Consider the following 24,935-nt stretch of genomic DNA (forward strand, 5'->3'; position numbering starts at 1 on the left):
GTGGGGGGGTGGGGGGGGGCAGACGGACAGCAGTGACCAAATGAGCCGCAAGCACACACCCAGCAGCCTGAAGACGGTGCGTATTTCCACAGCAGGTCACCAGAACCAGTCGTGGCTTAATGGTTAGGGAAGCACACTTGTAGCTGAAAGATTGCAGGTTCAGATCCCCGACCCACAAGGCACCACAGAAGTACCCTGAGTAAGGTACCACCCCCAAGCACTGTTCCCCGGGTGCTGAATTGAATCACATTGTCACATATGGGTTAAATGCAGAGAACACATTTCGTTGTTGTGCACTGTGTGCTGTGGTGTGTCAACAATGACAATTAATCTCTTAATTCTAAAATTCTACACCACCATCGAGCTTTTGGACTCGGGGTTGATGACAGGGGGGCAGCGTCTCTGGGCAACACTCAGGCTCCAATAAGCTTTTGCCTGATTGCTGCACAGAGAGAGCATGTTGTATTAGGCCAACCCGCTCTTCCCACAGCTCCAGCCCTGAGGGCAGAATCTCCACACACATGGGACCCAGCTCAGCCTGAATCCCAAAGACCCAGCATCACTAGCATGGAGCGGTCAAGCTCTAGAAGGTGATCAGCTTCCAGCACAGGGCGGGACTGCAAAAGAGATTCTGTGAACAAACAGCAAAGTCACAGGAGCAGGATGCACCTGGAAGTGTGGTGCAGAAACTTCCATCTGTGATTCCAGCTCACGCCTCCTGCAGGAGCCCCATATAGGACGCAAGCATCAGCACTGCCCAGTTGGACAGGGGCGATGACAGCCGGGGGGATGATCAGAGTGACACCGGCACTCACGGATGTGACATGCCACTCCTCACATGCGTGGCAGAAGCGAGGGGAATGGAGGGAGGGGCAGGCAGTGAGCGGAGTGGGGGGGGGGCTCTCACCAAGCTCCGTTCCCAGATGAGACAGTTTCATCATTGACTCCACGGTCACAGTAAGTGGGGCTGGTTACGGCTGCCATGGCAACCGATTTGTGATGCCTTATAAGAGAGCCGCACTCCCAGAAAGGGGCTCGCAGAGCTTGTCAGCATCCAAGAATGGGGAGACAGGAGGCAGGGATGGGCGGGGGGGTCTGTCATGGCCCATTAGACGATGGGAGGTCTGGGGGCTCAAGGTTACATCTACCCCGTCCACTAGGCCTCACTGCCGGAATCACTGTGATTCTTAATCATTATCATTTGCGGCTCACTGCTAACAGTTAAAAGCTACTCCGTCCTTCAAACATCCTACACAGGCCTGCACCATCTCTGCTGAACACGGCAACTGAAGGCCAGTAGCTCCGAACAGAAAGGGACCCGGGTGCCAAAGAAGGTTTGAAGGTGATGAGGGAGGAGTGCGGCACTGCACTCCCTGGTGGTAGGGACATCAAGTACACCATGACTTTCCATCTGCAGACAGGGGTGGGCCGACAGAGGTGGGCGGGGCTCGGCTGGGGTCACCCCCGGCTTACCTCATGTTTTCCATGGTGTCCTCTGGCATGGGGGCCACCGTCTGTACCGCTGGCAGGTTCTTACTGGTGGCACCGTTGACGAAACTAGAGGATGAGGAGGAGGAAGAGGAGGCAGAATCTGTCGCTCCTGAGAATTGGGAGGAAAGATTTGAGAAGGTCAAGCGAGTTGTCTTTGACTTGGGGGGGTATAATAAATATGAAACATATGCTTATGGGAACAAGTCAATAAAGGGTTACAAAGCAAGTATCTAAGTCACAATGTTTACAGCCTTTAAGAATCTGTGAAACCATGAGGTGTGGTTGATGGATGGATGGATGGATTGATGGATGGACGGACGGATGAACAGACAGACAGACAGACAGATAGATAAATAGTCTTCAGCAGCCCCTCCCAAACACAGGTCTCCCCTCTGACATCATAAGTGACTAATATATCCCTACTCTGCAAATTACCACACTACATTAATGTAATGACTATTTCTATTTTAATTCATTTGAGATCAATAACATAATATCAATAACATCATACTCCTGGCAGTGTTTGTCCTACCAGTGTACTCTGTAATGGTTATTTTAATCAGACATCCGGGACACTGCCATCAGGCTACTGAACTGGCAGTTCAGCTGGAGACGGAAAAGTAGAGACAGTTAACGTGGTTTAAGATCACATGCTTGGGAGGGTGTGGCAGAGTGAGAGGCAGCAGCGATGGTGGTGGGGAGCCTCGGGTGTGACTCCGGCCAGCCGCGCCTCTGGCAAGTTCCTAGATGTGACGGAAACGAGGCCGACCGCTTTCCGACGGTGCATTTCCCACAATGCCGCCTGTCGTGAACGGACTGCCCTGCCAGAGGCTTTCACCCGTAAGCAGTGGGACTGGCACTGAGAGTCACAGATCCACAGTCAGGGCTCCCTTCAGGGGGTTACCTACACATCCATATTAAAGCAGAGATGCCAATCACTGTGCAGCTCCAGTACTTGGCATCAGAGAATGTGCCATCAAAGGTTTTTTTTTTACTTACTATAAATGTGTTAGTATGTAAGCAGGACCTGGACACATTGTCCTGACAACCGCAAATTATTCGCTCCTGGTCCAAGAAATTCAAATTTGTTTAAAATAGTATAAGAAAAAAAAAGTCAGTTTACTTCCTGAACTCAAAGGCTAAAAAAGAGCATCTTCCCTCAAGTCAAATCAGAATGTTAGGGACCTGACAATATTATAAAAACTCCATGACTTCTTTAACTTTGGCAGTCACTTCTGTCGTATTCACAGATCACTACACATGCTGTAGTGTAGTGTGTGTGTGTGTGTGTGTGTGTGTGTGTGTGCGCGCGCACACAAATGCACACAACATATGCTTCTTCTTATGCAGCAATGCAATGAGGAGAGAATACTGTCATCTAGTGGTCAGAAACAGTCACTGCCCAACCACCGACATAATACTTTGACTACTTATAATATCGCATTTGTTTATCTATTTAGAAAATGCGACTTACAAGCAAGGAAGATAATGCATCATAATGATACAACATTCAGGGAGCTAAATTAGGTACATATTCGGCCAGGCTGAGCTTCCTGTGAATTAACCAGTAGGAGTATGATCTATAGAGTACCAAACCGCAGTAAGAAGCTGACAATGGACAAATGCAAGACCATCCATAGCTGTTTGCCCCTCTGACAACAGGGAGAACATTCATGCCTAAGAAACACATCAAAGAAAAAATGAGAGGAGAAACCAATAGAATTTAGTAGAGTTTGTTTAAATGAGTCACTGAAAAGGATCCATGGAAAGAAACCCTCCGCAGAAACGGGTTTCTAATGCATTTATTTAAATGTTATTCAGTACGGCTTATGTGACTAGCATGCACAGATCTCCCAGAATGTCAGAGAGGAGTCCGTGGTCAGTCAGCGATCCCCAGTTCCAGGTGAGGTACGCTACCCGTGGTGTTGATCATGCTCTTGGGCGTAGCGGAGGAGGTGGAGGTGGCGGTGGAGGCGGCAGCGAAGATGTTGGGTGTGCTCCCCGCAGCCAGCGCCATGGAGGCTGCTGCCGACGCCCCCGAGTTTCCCGTTGTGTTCACCGAGAGGGTCCCTGGGGGGGGCTTCTTCACGGGCACCACAACACTCCTGCCCAAAAGGAGAACGGCATCATCAGCGTCGCCCACGGGCTCCTGGGGGGGGGGGGGTGTATTTATCACACACCCCCCCATATTTCTGATACACACTGTCACACCTCAGTCATATCACTATCGGGAGATAAACATGCCCACAGCCGTGAAACAACAGGCAAAATACTACTGATTTCTCTTTCTCTCTCTCTGTTTATACACACAAACACACACACACACACACACACACGACATGAGTATGCATGATACAAATAACACTACACAAAACTAATTTAGTCAATTTCCTGTTAAACCAAGAAAACGATGCCTGCCTCGATTACACACAACCACTGACTGCTGTGGTCCTGTCTAGTTCTTGGTTTTTGTTCTCAAGCTACTTACAAGCCTGTGTTGTCTGTCATAGAGAACGCCAAGCACATCACAGCCATCAGAATCCCACTGTACATCTGGCTGCATCTCATCATCATGCTTTTAGGGTTCATTTCTTAGGGAGGACTTTAAGTGTTTGTTGAACTGACATGGGAAGGATCAGGATAGATGCACAATTATCCATAACTTGTCTTTACTGATTATTTGGGACTAGAAGACAGGAGATCAAATTAAGCTTTCGTGAAAAATGCCTGTCAAAGGCGACGGCCATGTGACTACCCCGTTCTGCAGAGTGACCACAGTAGGATCCCAATTTTGTGTGGTTTCCCACCCTAAGGGTCTGCTGTCAGAAAGGAGCTTAAATAAAAATTGGAGTATATTTTAGGCCAAGAAGCAGCACACTGTTTCATGGGAAGTCATAAAATGAAAGCAGTGCTGTATATACAGTGTATTTACAGTGTCAATCGGCAGTATAAACCCACTGTTTACAAGCTAATATTGTAGTCACAAAAAAAGTCAAAGTAATGGTGTACAGAGGTGAAAAAACTGCAGAGAGGGGGAACGGTCAGGAAACACAGCTGATGAATTTATTTTAAAGACCATTTTGCCTACAAAAACAAAAAAACTCCAGCAAATGGCCTTCCCGAGAAAATCTGTCTTTTAAACGGGCCAACAAAGTAACATAAAGGCTGTTGATATCACTGGAACGCTACGCCTGAATTATTAATTAGCAGAACATTCATGAAAGATGTATAGATTATTCATCTTATATTTTATTAATAGGATTGTCTTAATTCAGTTGCCTTGAACAAAGAAAGGATTTGAGATAAATATTAATCGGGTTCCAGCTCTTTAAATCTCCACATGCCAGTGAGATCCAGCTCAGGGATCCCGACGGCTTTCCAAAAATTAATGAGCGGCATAATCTAGATAAGAGCAAAAACTCTTCCAGGCATTTTTAAAGTCCAAGTCATGGATAACATGCAGAATTAAACACAAAACTGTCACTGTAAGGAGACTCCTAGGAAGAAAAGGGATCCAAAACATATTTTGTTCACCATAACCATAACACACCAGTACTGATAGTCAATATATCCAAAACAAGGGCACCTCTCTCCATTTCCAAGAGCATTATGCCCAATCAGAAAGTCTATTTGGAGTATTAAAGAACAGAGAGCTACAGTGAAAGTCAACCAAAAATAGACTGAGGAACATATATAGGACAAATCTCACTCCTCAGACGCATTAGAGTCATGAAATGGAGGGCTGGGGGTGTGGGGGGGGGTGATGCTGTCGCTCCCAATCGGCGCAGAGTCTGACAGGCGACGGAAACCCCCCCACCCCTCAGCCACTGTTGTGCCTCCTCCTGGCAGGTGGGGGACAATTAGACGGTGCAATTGTCACGTGGCAAGGACATAAAAGCGGCAGAGGGGGCGGGGCTAAGCTGCATGGGTGGGGCCAGACGGCACAGGTGGAGCCAGGCATGGAAGCATCTCAAAAATAATAGCGCCACTGGTGGGCCTCATTCCCAGCTGCCAGCTCCCATTACGGCCGTGAGCATGAGGACGACACGCGGAGCTGGGCGGCGGTGCCAGGCCTCTGCTGTTTAATCTGTCATCAACGCCCCCGAGACCCCAACCCCCCCAGCGAATGCTCAACATCCCCTTCATCAATATCATCTCCAGCTCGTCCTGCATACATTACGGAAGGGGGTACCGGCTGGATACCTGCTCTTCATGCAGGGGAGGGGGGGGCACGTCTCATTTGATCAAAGCCTCCCCCATCACTTCCCCCCAGGCATTTTGCAGCTCCCTCGCCTCTATTTCAGTTCCAGGAGGAAAATAAAAATGTCTGAAACCAAACGTGAGCAGGTGGGGAGAAGAGGGTGGGTTTCCCAGGAATTTATAAGGATTTCTCTGAAAAGTACAAAGCAAACGGTGGCAAGACGGCAGGTAAATCAGGAAAAAGGAAAGACTGACATAGATTTAAGCACCGATGTATGTGAACAGAGACAAGATGACAAAATAAATGTATATATGCCACGGACAGCATTGTGACAAATAAGACATCAGACAGCCTTATGCAGGGGAATCTCTACCAGTGAATAGCTGCAGAGTTTCGGGGGGGGCTGAGCGGGAAGGGGCATCATTAAAGCACACTGATGATGCCCCTAAAGGAGCTCAGGGGGACCTCAGACATCTTCGGACGTGTGATTAACGTGTTGTGAGATTCGCTGGGGTCCATCTGCTCCCAGAGCGTAATCCCGGGCCACACCCCAGTACGTCAGAACCCAGCTTCTCGAGCCGGTCAGAAGCACGAGTGTCTATTCACTGGATGTTTATGACATGCAAACCATCACGTTTGCCTTAAACTTTAAGAAGTAACATTTCGCTAAGTTAAGCAGGAATCGCTTTATTCTATGGACTGTGGATGCACACAAGTTCGTATATGGAGTTACGGCTGGGCTCTAAAGTGAACGTGTCCCATCAGAGGGAAATGATCTCGGCACTCTTTGAAGAGAGCGCCACGGCAGCCCTCCATAATGAGATATTAATAAAGTGCTCCAGAGTGACGGCCAGTCGGTTGTTTCAGGCGCTAAGTGTCAGTCATGGATCTATGGCCACATGGTGTAACATGCAGGCACAATGGCTGCTGGGGGGGGGGGTGCTACAGTACTCAATGCCACACATTTGCGTCCGACCGTCTAATTGAGCTGACGGCACCTGATCATCTACAAGCCGGCTTATTAGCTAGTGACGGGGGGGGGGGGGGGGGGGGGGGGGTGCCGACCTGTCGAAGGAGTGGAACTGCATGGGGAGGGCAGCCTGCGCCTCCCTCTTCACGGCGGGGTCCGGATAGGGCAGGGGCTCGGGGCCTGCCTCAAGGCCCTCCACAGGGGCTGCTACCAGGCTCTTCAGAATCTCCTTCACGTTGATGCCCTTGTTGGCCTGGGAGATGCTGGAGATGGAGGCAGCAGGCCTGAGGGCCTCAGTTGCGGAGGCGGTGGCCATGGTGATGGCGGCCGGCTCAGCCAGGCTCTCATGGGAGTGCTGCGCCTCGGCTGGGAGGCCACAAAGCAGGACCCCCACCTCCGGGTCGGTCCCGTTCAGCACCCCAGACATGTGTTCCTCGCCGAGGCCTGAATCCGTGTGCGGCAGTGAGCCCTCGGCTGACACGTCCTCCTCGGGCATGGGCTGCTCCTTTGTGCTCTCAGAAAAGCAGGTGGGGTTCTCTGCGGCAGAGGAACAGACACAACCGCCACCGTCAGAACCTTTGCTGCCTTCCCAAGGACCGCCACCGGGGCACAGTGCCTCCTCTGTCCATCCACTCAGTACCTTCTCTGCCCTGTTGGCGTGCAAACCAGCAGGTCCCAGGATGCTGCATGTATACCTGTGTGACAGGTTTCAGTTAATTTGCACAAGGGTGTACCCCAAGAAGAACACTGCCCCTGAACCACTGCAGCCAAAGGTAATCAGCTCACCAGGATATTTTACCCAATTTTCACCTCCAAAATCATAAGTTATATTTTCAAATGTCAGAGGAATGCCTCTCTTTTACTGCCTGGGGATTCCCAGGGGGGAAAGGACACAGCCAGAGCGCTACCTGGAGGACCAACTGCCGCAATAGGAAATGAACCGTAAAACAACAGCTAAAATCAAGTTCTATATGTGGTTATGCTTTGCTGGACCATCTGCCAAAGCACCCTCTGGCTTAGTTAAAATAAAAAGCACAAACATCAGTGGCAAAAAAAATTATTGTTTCAGCTCTAAGCATAAAAACAAGGTTACCTAAGCATTTGTTAGGCTGTGGAAAATGTGATTTTCATAAGTAATGAAACAGGAGTGTTGAGCAAAGTTGCATCCATCTGCTCTGGACTCCCACAGGCCAGATGAAACGATGTCAGAGTGTGCCACTGTGATGGGTTTATCCAAGGAATATCCTGGCATGTGCAGCTGGATGTTTCACTAGAGTGCTTCAGGGTTACATAGCAGAAGCCCCCTTAGAACTCCCACAATAATAATTAGAGGTGGACATTTCAGGTTCAGAAAGTAAAAATCCAGACCAAGATTTTGTTAAGTAATCTGTAACTCCTTATAAGTTGGTTAAAATAAAATCTTCATCTGGATTTTTGTCTTGCTGAATCTGAAATGTCCCTCTTTGGTTATAATTCCTTAACCGCCATGCCATTTGCCAAACACATATCCAACAGCTTATGCTGGTGAGGATCTTGGAGGGAATAGGGACTGGCAGCACAGGGCAGGGGAAATGCTGGGAGGAAGGCCAGTAAAACCTGTCACTTAAGCAGATATTTGCTGGTTTACATTCACTGGGGCACAGTGTTGGTGCCGCAACAGCAGTGGTTTATGGAGAGTTTAATTATACTTCCATATTCATATACACAGTGGGACTTTCTCTGTAATCAGAATGGTTTACTGGGCTTTTGGAGGTAGACGGTGGGGAAAGACCAATAAAGTATAAATACATTCTGCTAAATGTGCACACGGATAACAGAGTCACAATTTAGATGTAAATACCTGGAAATCCCAGTGAAAAGCAGCAGAGTGACTCCAGGCCCAGCCAGCAGCTAAGGCAGCTTAATCAACATTCACTACAGCATGTCATGTGGCATGTCATGTGCCCTTTCTGACCGGTCCATGAGGGCAGTGTGCTTCTTATATGAGCCCATTCTCCTATGGTGGATTGCCTTCCTAATCGCCACTGACAGGCAGGCTGGAAATAGCAGCGCAGTCTTCGTGCCCGCAAGCAGAGATGACCGTGCCACCCTACCTCTATCAGTCTGCCTCTGTCAAACTGCCCCTATCTGTCTGTCTGTTATCCTACCCCTGTCTATCTGCCTCTATCAGCCTGTCTCTATCAACATGCCTCCATCAGCCTACCTTTATCAGGGTGCTCTTCCTGCCTCTTCCTACTCTGCCTCCCTATCTCTCTCCATGTCTCACTAACTCCCACCCTCTATGCCTCTCTTACTCACTCCTACCTTCCCTGTCTTTTACTCTCTCCCACCCCAGTCCCTCTCACCCTACTGTTCCCTGTCTCTCTCTCTCTTCCCTGTCTATCTGCTGCTCTCGCCCTCCTGTACCCCTGATTTCTCTCCCTCCTCCCTGTCTGTATGCTGCTTTCACCCTCCTGTTCCTCCCGTCTCTCTCTCTCTCTCCTCCATCTATCTGCTGCTCTCAGCCTGCTGTTCCCTCCCAGCCTTGTTCCCTGCCTCACCCCACCCGTATATCCCCTCCTTCCCCCATTGCCTGACGCCCAGCGTGGTCCTCTTTAGGTAGCCCGCCCTCGCCTTCAGCATGTCTATGGTGCTCCACCGAGAGTTAGTCCTTTCACATCAATTAATGCTCCGGATCCATTCAGACTCAGATTTTAGAATTCCATTGCATGTTTCCATAATATACATCACAATCAATACAAAAATATTACTATGCTGACATAAGGTGAAACCTTCTTGATTTGTATATGTATATATGTATGTAGGAGTATAAATACTTCTGGTTTTGCACACTTATGTTAATATGACCTTATCTGAAATTTAATTATATGCATTGTAATTAACATGAGCCTATGAATAAATCATAGGCCTGTGGCCGAGTGCGGCTCCCATGCTGGGACTCCCAGTCGCTAATGTGATTTCCTTTCGGGCAGGAAGCTGTCGGCTGAGTCTGGGGGAGCTTCTCTGACAGATCTGTCAGGAACCACAAAGGATGAGCATCTATATTTACATCTGTTTTTTCATCTCAGCTTCAAATCCTTGATAACCGCGCCTCCTCCCAGTAGACGGGGTTTTGGAGGAGCAAGAGGCACACCTTTGCTGGTTGGGGAGTTGATCTCCTGCCGGATGTTCCGTACCAGCTGGCTACCCACCCTGGCCGTCTCCCTCTGCGGCTCCAGGATGTCCCGGTACTTGGACACCATGAGGACAGAGATGAAATAGACGACAGCCAGGGCCAGGAACTGTGCCTGCTTGCTGTCGTCCTGCGGGGGGGGGGGGGCACAGAGGGTCCAGCGGTAACTGTCTTTCAGTGCCAGGGAACCACCCACCCCATACCCCAGCCACACACCACTCACCACATCGCGGAAAACAACAGCACGCAAGCGGTTGATGTCCACGTCCTGCAGAAGTCTGTCAGGGTCCTTGATGGGAGAGATGTTACTGGAGACATTCTCTAGGGAAGTCTAAAGCAGGGAAACAGTATAATACATCTCAGTCCCAATGTAAAGCAACACTGCTCACATCTAACGCAACTGACAGAACCGGTAAGAGGAAGGAATTCATTTACTGTAAAAAGCTACTGAATTGCCTGAAAGCACAAGACAGGCAAATGAAGTAGATAACTGACTAACTTTAGGGCAGCGTTTCACCACCACAACCAGACCAAAATATAGCGAAGCTAATGTTACATATGCAGAGGCCCGGTGTGTCTGTGATGCTGAAACGAAGTTGGGGGGGGGGGTGCATGGCGGCACTGTGGATGCAGGCACCTTGCCGGCCACTGTGGAGCTCTGCAGATTGTCTGGGGCCTTGCTGCTGGGGAGGGACGGCTTCACAGTCCTGTCCCTCTGCCGCTGCCGGCACTCCAGGCAGTTTTTCACAGCCACACAGCACACTGGGGAGAGGCAGAGACACTTGAGGCCATCACAAAACAGAGGCAGGACTATTAATCTACATAGGAGCGCACCCATTAAAAACAGTCAGAACCATTACATGAACGGCAGAAAGCATCATTACTAAACTGTTAAACTTAATAAAGAACAGTCATTAGTAAAGAGACTACAGGGTCACCCCACTAGCAGCCGAAATCCCGGTCGAGCGCTGCCAAAGCACTCCATATAATTCATCTATATCTAAAAATCGTTAAAAATAGATGAATTACATTCAACTGCAATCTCACCTTCGATTTCTCGCTTGATCAGTCAGTCCTGCGAACATTTAAGTTTAACTTCTCTACTGTGTCTATTTAATCATGATCTAGACCCTATTAATAAAAGGACGGACACACGCTGATTTGCTAACACATGCAAAACCCCAGTGGCAGGAATCAGCGTTCCATAGCGAGCCTAAATATTACTGAGGATGTACAGCAATTCACAAGAAAGTCATGTACCAGGGCACTGACAGACTGACAGACCCATAAATAAAAAGTATCCCAGCCCAATGGGGAGTGCTGGCTTTAACCACAGATTGACCGCAGGGTCTTTGTAGAAGCAAAACAAAGCGGAGGCTCTCATAACCCCCATGGAGGACATACCGTTCTCTCTCTCCCTCTCTCTTTTTCTCTCATCCTCTCTTTTTTCTTCCCAGTGATGCTTAAGTCACATTATACTGTGTTCATTCCCCACAACATATGCAGACACAGAGCCCCCACCCCCCCCCCAGACTGTTCAAAGTTAAAAGCAGCCATACAAGACGCATGATTCCTCACCAATCATGCATCCTTAAAGGCAAATTAGTCAGGCTCGAAGATTAAACAAGGAAAGGCTGGAAATAAACACACACACACACAAACACACACAAGGACCTCCCACGCAGTATCATAGACAGACAGATACAGACAGACACATGTAGACGCACAAAGATAGACAGGCAGAGACAGGAAGGGCAGAGACTCGCAGACAACCAGGTAGTCAAACTGATGCAGAAGCATACAGATGGACATAGACAGCCAGATGCACACAGACAAACAGGCAGACAGATGGGCAGACAGGCAAACAGACAGATAGACACACAGAGGTATGTAGACAGACAGCCACTGATGCACACAGATAGACAGGCAGACAGAAGTACACAGACAAATAGACAGATGTAGGCTGGCAGATTGGCAGACAGGCAGATGAACACATGAACGGGCAGACAGATGGACACAGATAAGCACGCAAAGATAGGCAGACACTTAGATAGCAGACAGATGGGCAGACAAACAGACAGATGGATGCTCATAAACAGATGCACGCATACAGACAGACAGGTAGACAGGCAGATGCACACAGACACTCACAGACAGGCACACACAGAGAGACACAAACAGGTAGACAGAGCCATGCAGACAGGCAGATGCACACAGATACTCACAGACAGACATACACAGACAGGCACACACAGAGAGACACAAACAGGTAGACAGAGCCATGCAGACAGACAGACAGGCAGATGCACACAAAAACTCACAGACAAACATACACAGACAGGCACACACAAAGAGACACAAACAGGTAGACAGAGCCATGCAGACAGGCAGATGCACACAGATACTCACAGACAGACATACACAGACAGGCACACACAGGTAGACAGAGCCATGCAGACAGACAGACAGGCAGACAGGCAGATGCACACAGATACTCACAGACAGACATACACAGACAGGCACACACAGAGAGACACAAACAGGTAGACAGAGCCATGCAGACAGACAGACAGGCAGACAGGCAGATGCACACAGATACTCACAGACAGACATACACAGACAGGCACACACAGAGAGACACAAACAGGTAGACAGAGCCATGCAGACAGACAGACGCCACACACTCACCCAGCCTCAGGCACTGCCGCATTAGGCCCCCAGAGGACATGTTCTTCTCAGCTTCTATCTCGCTGAAGTTGAGGGAGCTAGCGAACACCAGCACATCCACCATGGCCATCAGGCGGCTGAGGAAGGTCACGGCTGTCTCTGAGGACATGCCCTGCGTGGCCTCCAAGTTCTCCAGCTCCGTCTGACACACACAGACAAACATACATGCACGGGATAAGAGGAGCCCCCTTTAACATGAAAAACAGCATCCCCCTAGACGACAATCACAACAATCACCAACAAGGCAAAACACACTTAGCGAGGGCTGCAATTATCACGGCTCCTTTTCCGTTTACGCTCCGAGGATGCGGGAGACAGGTGTCGAAGCGCAGAGACGAACTTCATTGCTTAAGTATGAGCATTAAGCCAGGAGCGTCACAGCAGCATCAGTGATCCAAATAACGAAGGACTTTTTGGTAGTGTCTTCACGTGGTGCTCGCGTAACGTTCCCACAACATTCGGCTAACATTCCCAAAACATCTGAGATGAGTGCTGCATTCGCTTTGTAATACTGCTGTTTGTCTGGGGCCTCTACATACACCCCACTCCCCCCACAAGATTGTAACACTGGCTGTTTAGCAGACATTTTGCAACAATATTTAAGTTGCTCATTCAACCCAATTCTAAATTCTTCAAACATACGATGTTTAGCTAATTGTATTTATATTAAAATATGAAATACACACACACTGTATATCGTCATATAATATATTAACGTGTGTATATATACTGTATGTTATATATATATATTTATATATAAATACAAAAGATATATAAATACACATATATATGTATATATGTGTATATATATATATATATCTACAAACACACATACACAGCTGACACATACAGACAATTAAAGCCACTGACCTTTGAACCCTGGATATGCATCCAATTAAAACACAACAGGGCAGGGGAAGAAAATAAGAGAATATTAAAGCCATAAACAAAGCACAGAATCCCATCTGTCAATAGAAAGCAGTGATGTGCAATGGCCACAAGATGGCGCCATAGAGCTTTGTTTGCACTTACAGAGGGCGAGGTGGCTGCTGACAGGAGAGGAAGTATTCCACCACAAGCAATGATTATGTTGTCCACCATCTGAGAGATGAGGTGAATTGTGTTGTGGACAAAGATGATGTTTTCATTGCTGTTCACGAAGTCCATGACTGACTTGGTCGAGTGACTGCAAGGATTGAGAGAAGAATGGGCAAGTGCTTCATTCAGTGCTTCTTCTAAGCTGCTGGTAACAGGTGGCATACAGGTCGGGACCAGAAGACTATAAGGTCCAACTCCAGGACCCCTAATTATAGCACTTATACTCATTATGCCTTGTAATATGTCCATTGGTATAAGACAAAAAATGTTTTTAATTAAATAATTACTTGTATATTTTAGTAAATCAATAGTCAGTTGCTTTAACAAGGAAATATGGACTGAAGAGAGGATGATTGTTCATGGGAGGCTGTGACCTCTGACCTCCTCCAGACGTGGACATCAGTCTCCAGGGCAAAGAGCAGGTCGGTCAGCAGTCGCTGGTGCATGGGTGACCATTTGAACTCTGGGATGCGAAACATGGTAGTCCGTGGGCCTGGGCTGAACTGGCGCCGCTGCTCCTCCGTCATGGGCATGCCCCTGAAACCTAGGTCCACACGCAGGTCCCGCTCCATGTGGCTGGACGTCCGCCCATGCAGAGTCTGCTGGGGGTGTCGCAGACAGTGCAGTTAGCTTTGTCCACATTGCCCTCTACTGTTCAGTAGCAGCACTACACTATGATATGCTAACCATCTTCTAAACGCATTTCCTGGTCAGGCCCCTAAGAAAAATGAATCTATCAAACTGTAAATGAAAATTATAAAGACCTCTGACAAACTAAACTCAAATGATTTTTGTCCTTTTTTGGTAATTTTTGCTTTTTACAGAATGAATATGGATTTTTTCAAAAGAACAGCATAGACTTGTGTGATGTGAAACAGTTTCACTGGAAATTCCCAAGGAAATGCCAGTGATGCATATAAAACACCCACTCAAAGGCTTTTAAGGGACCACAGGCCCAGGCCATTACACACCTGTGGAGGACAGGCCTAAATCAGCACAAGAACCTCTGCTCAGTATGTTCAGCAGGTACCTCGAAAAGTGCATCAAGCCTGAGCTATATCTCTGCCGTCTGCCTTCTGATTCTCTGAGGCCGTGAGCTTATCAGACCGCTACCTGCACGGCATCTGTGCAATGGCAACGGTGCAGACTGTCTCCCAGCACTGACCACCATGTAAGACAGGTCAAAGGTGGAGGTGCAGACTGTCTCCCAGCAGTGACCACCATGTAAGACAGGCCAAAGGTGAAGGTGCAGACTGTCTCCCAGCACTGACCACCATGTAAGACAGGTCAAAGGTGGAGGTGCAGACTGTCTCCCAGCAGTGACCACCATGTAAGACAGGCCAAAGGTGAAGGTGCAGACTGTCTCCCAGCACCGACCACCATGTAAGACAGGCTAAAGGTGGAGATACAGACTGTCTTCCAGAACTGACCACCATGTAAGACAGATCAAAGGTGGAGGTGCAGACTGTCTCCCAGCAGTGACCACCATGTAAGACAGGCCAAAGGTGGAGGTGCAGACTGTCTCCCAGCACCGACCACCATGTAAGACAGGCCAAAGGTGGAGGTGCAGACTGTCTTCCAGCACTGACCACCATGTAAGACAGGCCAAAGGTGGAGGTGCACTGTCCCCCAGTCCCACCCACTACATCAAACAGGCTAAAATTGGAGGTGCAGTCTGTTCCCCAGCCCCACCCACTACATGAAACAGGCCAAAGGTAGAGGTACAGACTGTCCCCTAGCCCCACCCACCACTTAAATGGCCACCCCATACCAGGCAGCACCTGAGAGTTGTGGCAATCGCGAGCAGGCGCATAAGCAGACGCAGACGCAAAAACAAATGCAGACAGCTGCAAGGGCTTCCTGCCATTCGCAAGCAGCAGTGTTTTAAAGCCAGGCTGGTCAGGCCAGCGAAACCACAGCTATGTAGCGTGCCAGAATTGCTCTTAAATCAGCCCAGCTCAAGGCCACACTCAGCATATGGCAGTAATAAGAACACGCTTGAAACATAATCATCAGGGAGATCATCTAGAACAGAATGTTTCTGAGAACATTAAGCAAGAATGATATATAGACACCCAATATAGAGACCCTTCATTATAACCACTTAAGTAGTTCTAGGTCACAGTAACTCTGCTGCCATAGTCAGTGCTCACAAACAGTCTTCGGACACTTGCTTAATTCAAATTTATTGGTCTCATAAGAAAAGTTCATCGAGAAGAAAAGTTTAATATATCCGCACGTATCTGTCACACAGACATTTTCCTTTTTTGAGTGTCATAATTTTTGACTGACTTATTGACTTCTTGCTGTTTTGCTATTATTTCCAGTTGTGGTCATTGGCCCCCAAAGGGATACTTAGTACAAATGTTTGGTGTTTTATGTTATTACTAATTAAAAAGCACCAAATGAGACTACTTACCAAATAACTTTTTAACTCATAACAGCTCTTTTAGAGCTATTGTATTGGGTTTTATTTAATTACTTTTACAAATGAATGTGTTACTTAAATCTACTGTATGTTTATACCGTGACATATTTTTTTGTAAACAAATGAATAAAGTACTGATTTTATATCATAAAACCAATAGATTTGTAATATCCATCCATCCATTTGTAACCACTTGTCCTATTCTGGGACGTGGTGGGTCCGAAGCCTGAAGGTGCAAGGCAGGAAACAGCCCAGGATGAGGCGCCAACCCATCGCAGCACACACTCACATAAGTTACCTACAGGTGATTAGAATAAGTTGAACCTTTCTTACGCGACCTTGGGTGGTGCCCTATAGTAATCATGCTAAATGTCAAACCTGAGTGGTCGCTGTGGTCTGGATCTTTTTAGTCTCTTTATCCTTGCCGTCATCGGACCTCTCGGTGTCTGAGTTGGTGCTGCCCGCATCCACGGCGCCCCCGCTTTTCGTGGCAGATGCATCCCCCTCTGTCCCCATAGCACCCCCGGTGGTATAGTCAGTAACCTTGGGGATGGCATCAGGCTCCACCATGGGGTTGAGGTCCTCCAGGACTGCGTGCAGTTTGAACTCAGTGTCCTCCAAGAGGTTGGGAGCAGATGGCAGGTCGGAGCTGCCTGTCATGCGGGCCAGCAGGCCCAGGTCATCGGCGCTGCTGCTGGAAATGACCGGGGTCTCTGGGCCGGACAGCACGAGCCTCTGGGCAGAGGTCAGATGCCCAAGAAGCTTGTTGTCTGGGCCGCCGCCCACCTTGCCAAACAGAAAGCCGCTGTCGCCAGGGACGCTGTCCTTTTCGTCAGCCAGGGTGATGAGCGGCCCGGTATTCTTGTCCTCGCCACTCTCCTTGGACACCAGGACGCCGCCCAGGTTGCCCACAGTGGCGCAGTACACATTGTCCAGCAGAGAGTCCACCTCCACCAGCGGCCCGTTCTCCGTTAGACCTAGCACCTCCGGGGACAGGTCCAAGTCGTCTAGCTTCACCTCTGTGGCCTCCACCTTCTCTGCCTTGATGTCCACCAGCAGGTCATGCACCTCCACCCTCACCCCGCCCGCAGGCCGCTCGCCACCTGCAAGCTCATCCGGCTCCTTGGAGTCCACCAGTAGGTGGCGCGAGTCGGCGCTCTCAGGGTAGTCGGCCTCGCTCTCGGGCGTCTGCGTCTGTGAGTTGTCATCGATCTCGCGGATCTCGATGGCGCCCTTGATGCCCGAAGCAGACAGGCCAGAAATGGTGCTGACTAGGCCCTTCTTGCCTTTCTTGATGTTCTCCTCCTCCTGCCGCTGGTACTCCTCATACATCTTGGCCAAGTACTCCTTGTGAGCCTCATATGTCACCTGGACATTAAACAGACAGACCTGCTAATTCAAGTCGTGCAGTTTTTGAAACTGATTGATCACATATTCTGAAAAATTTGTAAATACTAGGGAAGTTCCATCCATGATTTATGATTAAAAAAATCAATCAGACTGCACCTTAACTTAGCTGATTTTAACAAAAGCTTCCATCTCACCAGCAGAGGGCAGCATTTCTCTGCTTTTCCCAAACCGACGTGGTCCTCACCTTGGAGTGCGCTATCGACAGCGTGTCCACCCAGACGCGCCAGCCGCCCCATTCGTATTTGATGGCGTGGTACAGCAGGATGCGGAAGATGTTGTACACCATCTCCGTGATCTTCTGCTCCTCAGGGTTCTTGGGGTTGATGTAGCCAAGCGAGAACATCCAGTCTTGCCAGACGGAGCACTGGAGGAGGCACCTGGGGGGCAGGGTGCGAGGCATCAGAACAGAGTGCTTCACCCCTGACACTGCACGCTGACACTGCATGCTGACACTGCACGCTGACACTCACATGGCACTCAGGAGACCGTTTGAGGTGAATGAAATATCAAACACTCAATCAAATACTCATTTTGTTTCATGGGTATTTTAAGCAGTATTTTCTTTTTCAATTCCCAGTATTCCGCTATACTTTCCCTCTTTAATCTACTATTACTCTACTACATCTACGTTGTGTTACTTAGTAGATGTTTGGTTTTGAACATTTATAGCTAATAATAAGGAAATTATGAAATGAGAAAGTTAATAAAATTATGTTCAGTAAAATAATCAAATTCTCAATCGAATACAGAAAAATGTAACTGGCCTGTAGAGGGCGATATTTAACAGGCAGCAAGTAGGATATTCGATCTCATTTTGATTGGGTAGGTTACTCTGTACTTTTCACAGACCAGCATCACTATGTGGAGTGTGACAATACTTTTCCCGTTACAAAATTACATGAAATTCTCAATACACTCAAAATTACTTCTGTACTCCTCATTATTCCATAATTAGGGGTAGAACTTATCAAAAGGCTGCAGGTTCAAGGTACTCTAATAGCAGAGTGAAGGTAGTTAGCTTGAATTTCTTCAGCTGTGTAAATGAGCCAAGATATAACATTAAAGGCACTTTGAATAGAAGCAATCATCTTAAATAAGGACCTACAGTTAGAAGTCCTTGCTCAACTAAATTACTGTCACATGCTATTGTAGCCTGAAGCCTGAGGAGTATCATCTCTGATTATTAGACAGTAAACTTGCGTTGTGCCAGTTCAAGGCTCAGCTGGTGAGACAGACAGGCTTGGGCAGATCAAACTGCCGCTGTGGATGAAGCTAGAGATGAGACGGAGCCCCACCAGGTAATGGGGACAGCTCCTCACTGCCCAGCTACCCAGCTACCCTGGCTGCTTGATGACGGAGCCACCTGCTGCGGACACGCACGGACAGCACTGCTCACCGCCGATTCTCCCGGCTGTTGCTGAACAGCTTGATCATGTCGGACAGAAAGAGGCGACGGACCTCCATCAATTCGGCACTGGGGGAGGAGTTCTTCATCAAGGTAGCCACGACCTTCAGGATCACTGCCATGAAAGGTGATGGGGTGGCATAGGTTGAAAGCCGAGGATGCAAGTTAGTTGGCAAGCACACACACACACACACACACAAAGAAACACACAAAGACACACACACACACAAGCACACAAAGACATACACACACACGCAAGCACACACACATACACAAACACACATACATATGCATGCACACAGACACACAAACACAGACACACACACGCACGCATGCACACACACACACACACACACACACAAATACAGTGACACACACACGCACACGTAGACACACAAACACAGACACACATGCACAGACACTGGTGTTCTAGATCAAATTCACGTGGAGGTCACTGCACAGTCTCAGGACTGATTCAGGGTACATTTCACTGCATGTTGTACTTGTACAACTGTGTATGTGACAAACAAAGACTCTTGAGAGGTCTGCATAAATAACCCCATCTTAACTGAAAACAGGTCTGTGCAGACATCCAGGTCAAATAAACAGTTAAGTACAAAACACACAGTCTACATGAGCCGTATAGGGGGGGTGAGCACGTACTTGGATTCTGGATCTTAACAGTAGAGTCTGGTTCTGGATGGGGTTTGTGCACCACCTGTGTGCAGACCTGTTCTGTAAGGATCTGAAGCGAGACATAACATATGTTCAGTCTCTCAGGAAAAATAAAGTCGGTTATTTATAGTTATCGAAAGGATTCAAATATTATCACAAATAAATACTCACTGGGAACTTTATTAGAAACACTATATTAATACTGGGTAGGGCCTCCCTTTGCCTGCAAAACAGCCTCAAACTTTGTGGCATGGATTCCACAAGATGTTGGAAAGATTCCTTTGAGGTTGTGGTCCATGCTCACGTGATTGTATCACACAGTTTCTGCAGATCTCGATATTGAATTCTGATGCGGAGGCCACTGAGGAACACTAACCTGAGCCCACTGCAGCCTCAGCTTTCAGATTTTGGCAAACAGAAATGGAACCTGAAATGATCTTCTACTGTTGTAGTCTATGATGTTTTTTTCCTACCCACAGATGTACATAGTGTTATCTGAGTTATGATAGCCTTCCTGTCAGCTCAAACCAGTCTGGCTGTTCTCCTCTGACCTCTCTCATGAATACGGTGTTTCCATTTTATAACTTCTGCTCACTAGATGTTTTTTGTTTTTTTGCACCATTCCCAGTAAACTCTAGAGACTGTTGAGTGAAAACCCCGGACAATCAGCAGTTACAGAAATACCAAACCAACCCGTCTGGTAGTAACAATCCTACAGTACCACAAAATCACTGGCATCACATTTTCCCCCATTCTGGTGTCTGATGTGAGCATTAGCTGAAGCTCCTGACCTGTATCTGCATGATCTTATGCACTGTGCTGCTGCCACATGGCTGATTAGATCATTGCATGAATAAGCAGGTGTTCAGGAGTTCCAAATAAAATGCTCAGTGATAATAAAACGCTGCTTAGAAGTGCTAGAAGTTCTAAGAAAGGTTGGACAGTATGTAAAGGCATCTCCAGTAACACCTGAAATGGATGGAATCCCTGCAGATTGTCCCATCTATTGAAGCCCCATCCCCGCATCACCCAGTTGGCTGCCATACCTCGTAGAGTGTGTTGTAGGTGGTGATGGTGACCGTGTTGGTGTGCAACATCAGCCGCTCGCCCAGCAGAGTGAACAGGCTGTGGGTGTGCATTATCTCCACCTTTCTCCTACAGGAGCATGGGAGAGACACATTGTCATCTGACCTCTCCAAGAGAGGTAATCACACACTGGCCAATAACAGCAGGGGACCAGGGGATCTCAGAAACAGAAGGAGCAGAAATAGAGGCGACTTGGCAATTCATGGCCTGTTGGAAAAGCCTACCCCGTGATTTCCAACCCCACAATCCTGTTTCTCAACAAGAGTCCTCTCAACTCTTGATTCCCACACGTATTCTGTAGTGCCCCTCCTCTGCTAAGCGTGGTGCCTAGTGCAGAATCAGCAGGAGGACAGCAGAGCCATTTTCTGAAGCCACCAGGCTCTGAGAGCAGAGAATGTCCCACCTAAACAGAGCAAGCATGCCGCCTTCACATGGGCACAAGCCCAATTAGGAGAGTCCTTTCCCTGGAAAAGCAGCACAACAGGCATCTTCTCAGATCTTGTGCCGGCTCCCCCTCCACCATCAGAGAACGACTCATGCGCACCCCCCCCTCCCCAGTGACATCAAGGGTGCCTTGCAGTGTAATGACCGAGCCCGGGCCACTCTCAAATGGCCGTCCACTCAAGTTTGGTGGGGAATGCCTGAGCAGCCATCGCCCTGATTAGCGCTGCCTCAGTCACGCTCACTGTATCCCAGCTGGTACCCTCCCTGCGACTGACTCGCTGTGCTAATCATTAAACTCAGATCCGCTGAGATTCAAGCCCGCAGGCAGGCAGACAGTGCGCAACTTACATTTTCAGGAACAGTGGGTTTGTACCAACCATACACAGATACATAAACGCAACCCGTATGTCACATGGCCTTTGAGAGTTTTCTCCGGATCATATGCGATATCTTCTGAGAAATACAAGCAATGAACAGATCACTGCTGTTGGGCCTATGAATCACTTCAACCAGCTTTGATCATATTAGTATTTTAATTATTAGTCTATGCATATTTTTAAATGGGGCACCGAGGACTTATTTTTCTGGATAGTGGGCAGATGACAGATAAGGTCACAGGGACCTGGTGGTCCTCACTGGACACTTACTTGTGCCCCAAGTGCTTGAGGAAGTAGCCTAGGACTTTAAGAGCTTGAACCCGGATGCTCTCGCTTTTGGAGGCCAGCAGTTTGTAGATGACCCTGGACACACACCAAACAACAACAAAGAAACATTCTTCTGAGTTACAGCAGAAAAAGGGATGAAAAAATTGCTCCATTCAAGCAACACAGACATGAGTCTGCAAAACATCAAAGTGCACATTTTCAGCATACAATGTCTTCCCGACACAGTGTCTGAGGAGAGGAAATAACCTTTGAAAACACCTTTCTTTCACCTCACTGCATATATTTGTTAGCGAACAATGGGAATTTCTGCTTACACATAAGATTTACAGTCCATAAGTAAATACTGCTGCAGACTCAGCCTCACAGATTAAATGCCTGGGTGCCAGCTGAAGTGAGAGTGGAAGTACGTGTGAAATCAGCCAACCCATTCTGCTGGAGCTGCAGGTCTCGCACGGCCACGGGTTTAAGAGACGGCCAGTCACTCGCAGGCTCCATTACAGAGGGCTGTCTAAGTGTGGCGGTGTAGCTCTCAAACACCCTGGGGGGGAAGGGGCGGCTTAAAGTGACAGAATTTCATGCAGAACGGATGGAGTTTGATGCCTTTAGGGAAGTTATATACCAACGAAACTTCAAAGAAGTAAAGCTCTCCTGTTCTGCTAATGTTTTAGTGGCAATAGGATGTATAGGGGAGGTGTTTCGGCGGATTCATCACTTCGGAGGGACCTGCACCACAGAAACACTGCAGAGCCTCTGACCAAAAAGGCTGCAGGTCGAAATCACACAGCAGAACGAGTGAGGAGCTCAGGTGTCACCAGCAGGGCCACTGCAGGAGTTCAGGTAGATATTTACCGTATGCCGTTCCTCTGGTCGAAAGCGGGGATCATGGAGGCGGGATGCTCGGACATGAGGGCGACCAGTAGTTGTAGCACGTCGTGGATGTTCTCATCCTGTGGAGATAAGCAAGGTGGTCCCCTAAATCTTAATACCACCTCAGGACTGACTTGGTGCCAGTGTCCATTTAGCAGGTCGACAACTACAAGACCCATCACCAGGGGGATGGTGAACGCTTGGCAACCAACCATCTCCCTTCCCCAGATGTGTTGATGGGCCCCGTGCTAAGACCCTACCAACATGCGGGGCCCAATGGGAGGGCCCCGGTAAGGGCGGACTTGCCTCATGCATCGTTAGCAGGTAGTTAAGTACACTCTGCAGCTCGTCCTCCTTCACGCCACGATCCTGAAAAATAAATGGCAGCTTTTACCAAACAAGGTGTGATTTTCTTTTTGCTATGACAAACTACAAGGATAAGACAAACGGGAAAGATTTCACCTTATAAGAGTGCGTGCAAACGATTCAGCATGATGAAACCCACCCAATGATTTGGAGAAAATCACAAATTCCAGCAACTTTTAAAAACGATGCACGGTAGAGTCCAGTACATGCACTGTCATACAGTATTTAAATGCATAGTTTAATGCATGTATTAGTCAGACAAGTCCAGGAAGCAAAATCCTCACTGTACGAGGAAAACTACAGAAGGAAGGCTATGTAGTGTTAGTAAGCATACAACAAAATGATATACAGTGTGAACATTATTTAGGAAACCAAAAACCATGAGCAATGACCCAGAGTGTGAATAGTATGCAGACAGACAAGGGAATCCCCATATTATAAGTTGTGAGTATATAAAACCACACAGTATAAGTATACAGTACACAAAAACCACACAGTGTGCACAGTATGGAGACAAGAGAAGCCCAGCATTTTGAGTACAGTAGTAGGTACACAAAGCCACACAGTATGACTAGTGAGTATACAACACTACATGGTATGAACAGTATGAAGTTAAGGGAAGCCCCACAGTACAAGCATTGAGTATGCAAAGCCACAGAGTACGAGCAGCGAATAAACATAGCCATGCGTTATGAACGGTATGTAGGCAAGGGAAGCCCCACAATGTGAGTACTGAGTTGATAAAGCCCTAAAGTATGAGTAGTGAGTATACAAAGCAACATGGTATGAACATTATGGAGAAAAAGGAAGCCCCACGGTATGCGTAGTGAGTATGTAAATTCCCACAGTATGAGTAGCGAGTATACAAACTCCCACAATATGAGTGATAAGTCTACAAAGTCACACAGCATGAGTAGTGAGTATGCAAAGCCACACAGTATGAACAATATAGAGACAAGGGAAGCCCCTCAGTATGAGTAGTGAGTATACAAAACCACACAGTATGAGAAGTGAGTATACAAAGCTGCAAACTATGAACAGTATGGAGTCAAGGGAAGCCCTACAGTCTGAAAATTGAGTATACAAAGCCATACAGTATGAGTAATGAGTATACAAAGCTGCACAGCATGAAAATATGGAGACAAGGGAAGCCCCACAGTATGAGTAGTGAGTATACAAAGCCATAGAGTATAAGTAATGAGTATACAAAGCTGCACAGCATGAAAATATGGAAACAAGGGAAGCCCCACAGCATGAGTAGTGAGTATACAAAGCCACAAGGTATGAGAAGAGAGTATACAAAGCCACACAGTACGAATAATATATACACAAAGTAAGTATGGGGGCCACAAATGAAATCACTCAATAGGTGCAGCAAATAAAAAGTGCTGCCAAATGAAAAGTATATATGCAGTCAGTCAAAAACTATAAAAGAAATGCAAGGCTTCAAAGCTACAAACAAGACTAATGTGTGAATGCGACAGCGAGGAGAAATCAAAGCCCTTTCCCGGGGCATTGGGGAGCCGCTACTGCGTTACTCCGTCTCGCTAATTCTGGAGAAACATCCCCAGCACTGGTTTGAAAGAGCCCGCTTTCCGGGATGAATTTTTCATGCCCATTTTCCTCGGGGTTTCTTGTATGTCATGCAGCATTACAAGGCTTTTTAAAACACCTGCAATGGAAACATTCAATTCCTCACTGTTCAAGGGGCACTGGTTTGGGGAGTAATTGCTTTCGGGCGAGACTATGAAAAGTATTTATTTCCCCGACAGCAGCGGCACATTTTTCCCATCATGCCTCATGGCGGCTGATTTAAACCAGAGCTGAAGGGGAAATGCAGATAATTATGTGTTGGAAGACCATGGGGTGTGAAATTCAGAGCTGAGTCACACAAAAAGAACCATTTCAATACAATAACATTTTTGGTCTA

The 24,935-nt window shown here is 47.7% G+C and overlaps 1 protein-coding gene across 1 annotated transcript in view; it reads right to left on the reverse strand.

The window, feature by feature from the left end:
- Nucleotides 1-24,935, reverse strand: part of nbeab (neurobeachin b) — a 231,740-nt gene that overhangs the window by 110,021 nt on the left and 96,784 nt on the right. The window contains exons 15-32 of the mRNA XM_048980718.1: nt 22,946-23,008; nt 22,622-22,719; nt 21,755-21,847; nt 20,624-20,732; nt 19,566-19,647; nt 18,894-19,017; nt 17,682-17,874; nt 16,466-17,455; nt 14,041-14,258; nt 13,594-13,747; nt 13,432-13,440; nt 12,523-12,703; nt 10,472-10,596; nt 10,058-10,165; nt 9,796-9,964; nt 6,758-7,199; nt 3,409-3,596; nt 1,474-1,600 (exon numbers count right to left, since the gene is read on the reverse strand). Coding sequence (XP_048836675.1) covers nt 1,474-1,600; nt 3,409-3,596; nt 6,758-7,199; nt 9,796-9,964; nt 10,058-10,165; nt 10,472-10,596; nt 12,523-12,703; nt 13,432-13,440; nt 13,594-13,747; nt 14,041-14,258; nt 16,466-17,455; nt 17,682-17,874; nt 18,894-19,017; nt 19,566-19,647; nt 20,624-20,732; nt 21,755-21,847; nt 22,622-22,719; nt 22,946-23,008 — 3,473 coding nt within the window. The remainder of the gene's footprint in view (nt 1-1,473; nt 1,601-3,408; nt 3,597-6,757; nt 7,200-9,795; nt 9,965-10,057; nt 10,166-10,471; nt 10,597-12,522; nt 12,704-13,431; nt 13,441-13,593; nt 13,748-14,040; nt 14,259-16,465; nt 17,456-17,681; nt 17,875-18,893; nt 19,018-19,565; nt 19,648-20,623; nt 20,733-21,754; nt 21,848-22,621; nt 22,720-22,945; nt 23,009-24,935) is intronic.

The sequence above is a fragment of the Brienomyrus brachyistius genome, chromosome 17 (genome assembly GCF_023856365.1).
Source record: "Brienomyrus brachyistius isolate T26 chromosome 17, BBRACH_0.4, whole genome shotgun sequence".
In the NCBI taxonomy this organism is placed as follows: Eukaryota; Metazoa; Chordata; class Actinopteri; order Osteoglossiformes; family Mormyridae; genus Brienomyrus; species Brienomyrus brachyistius.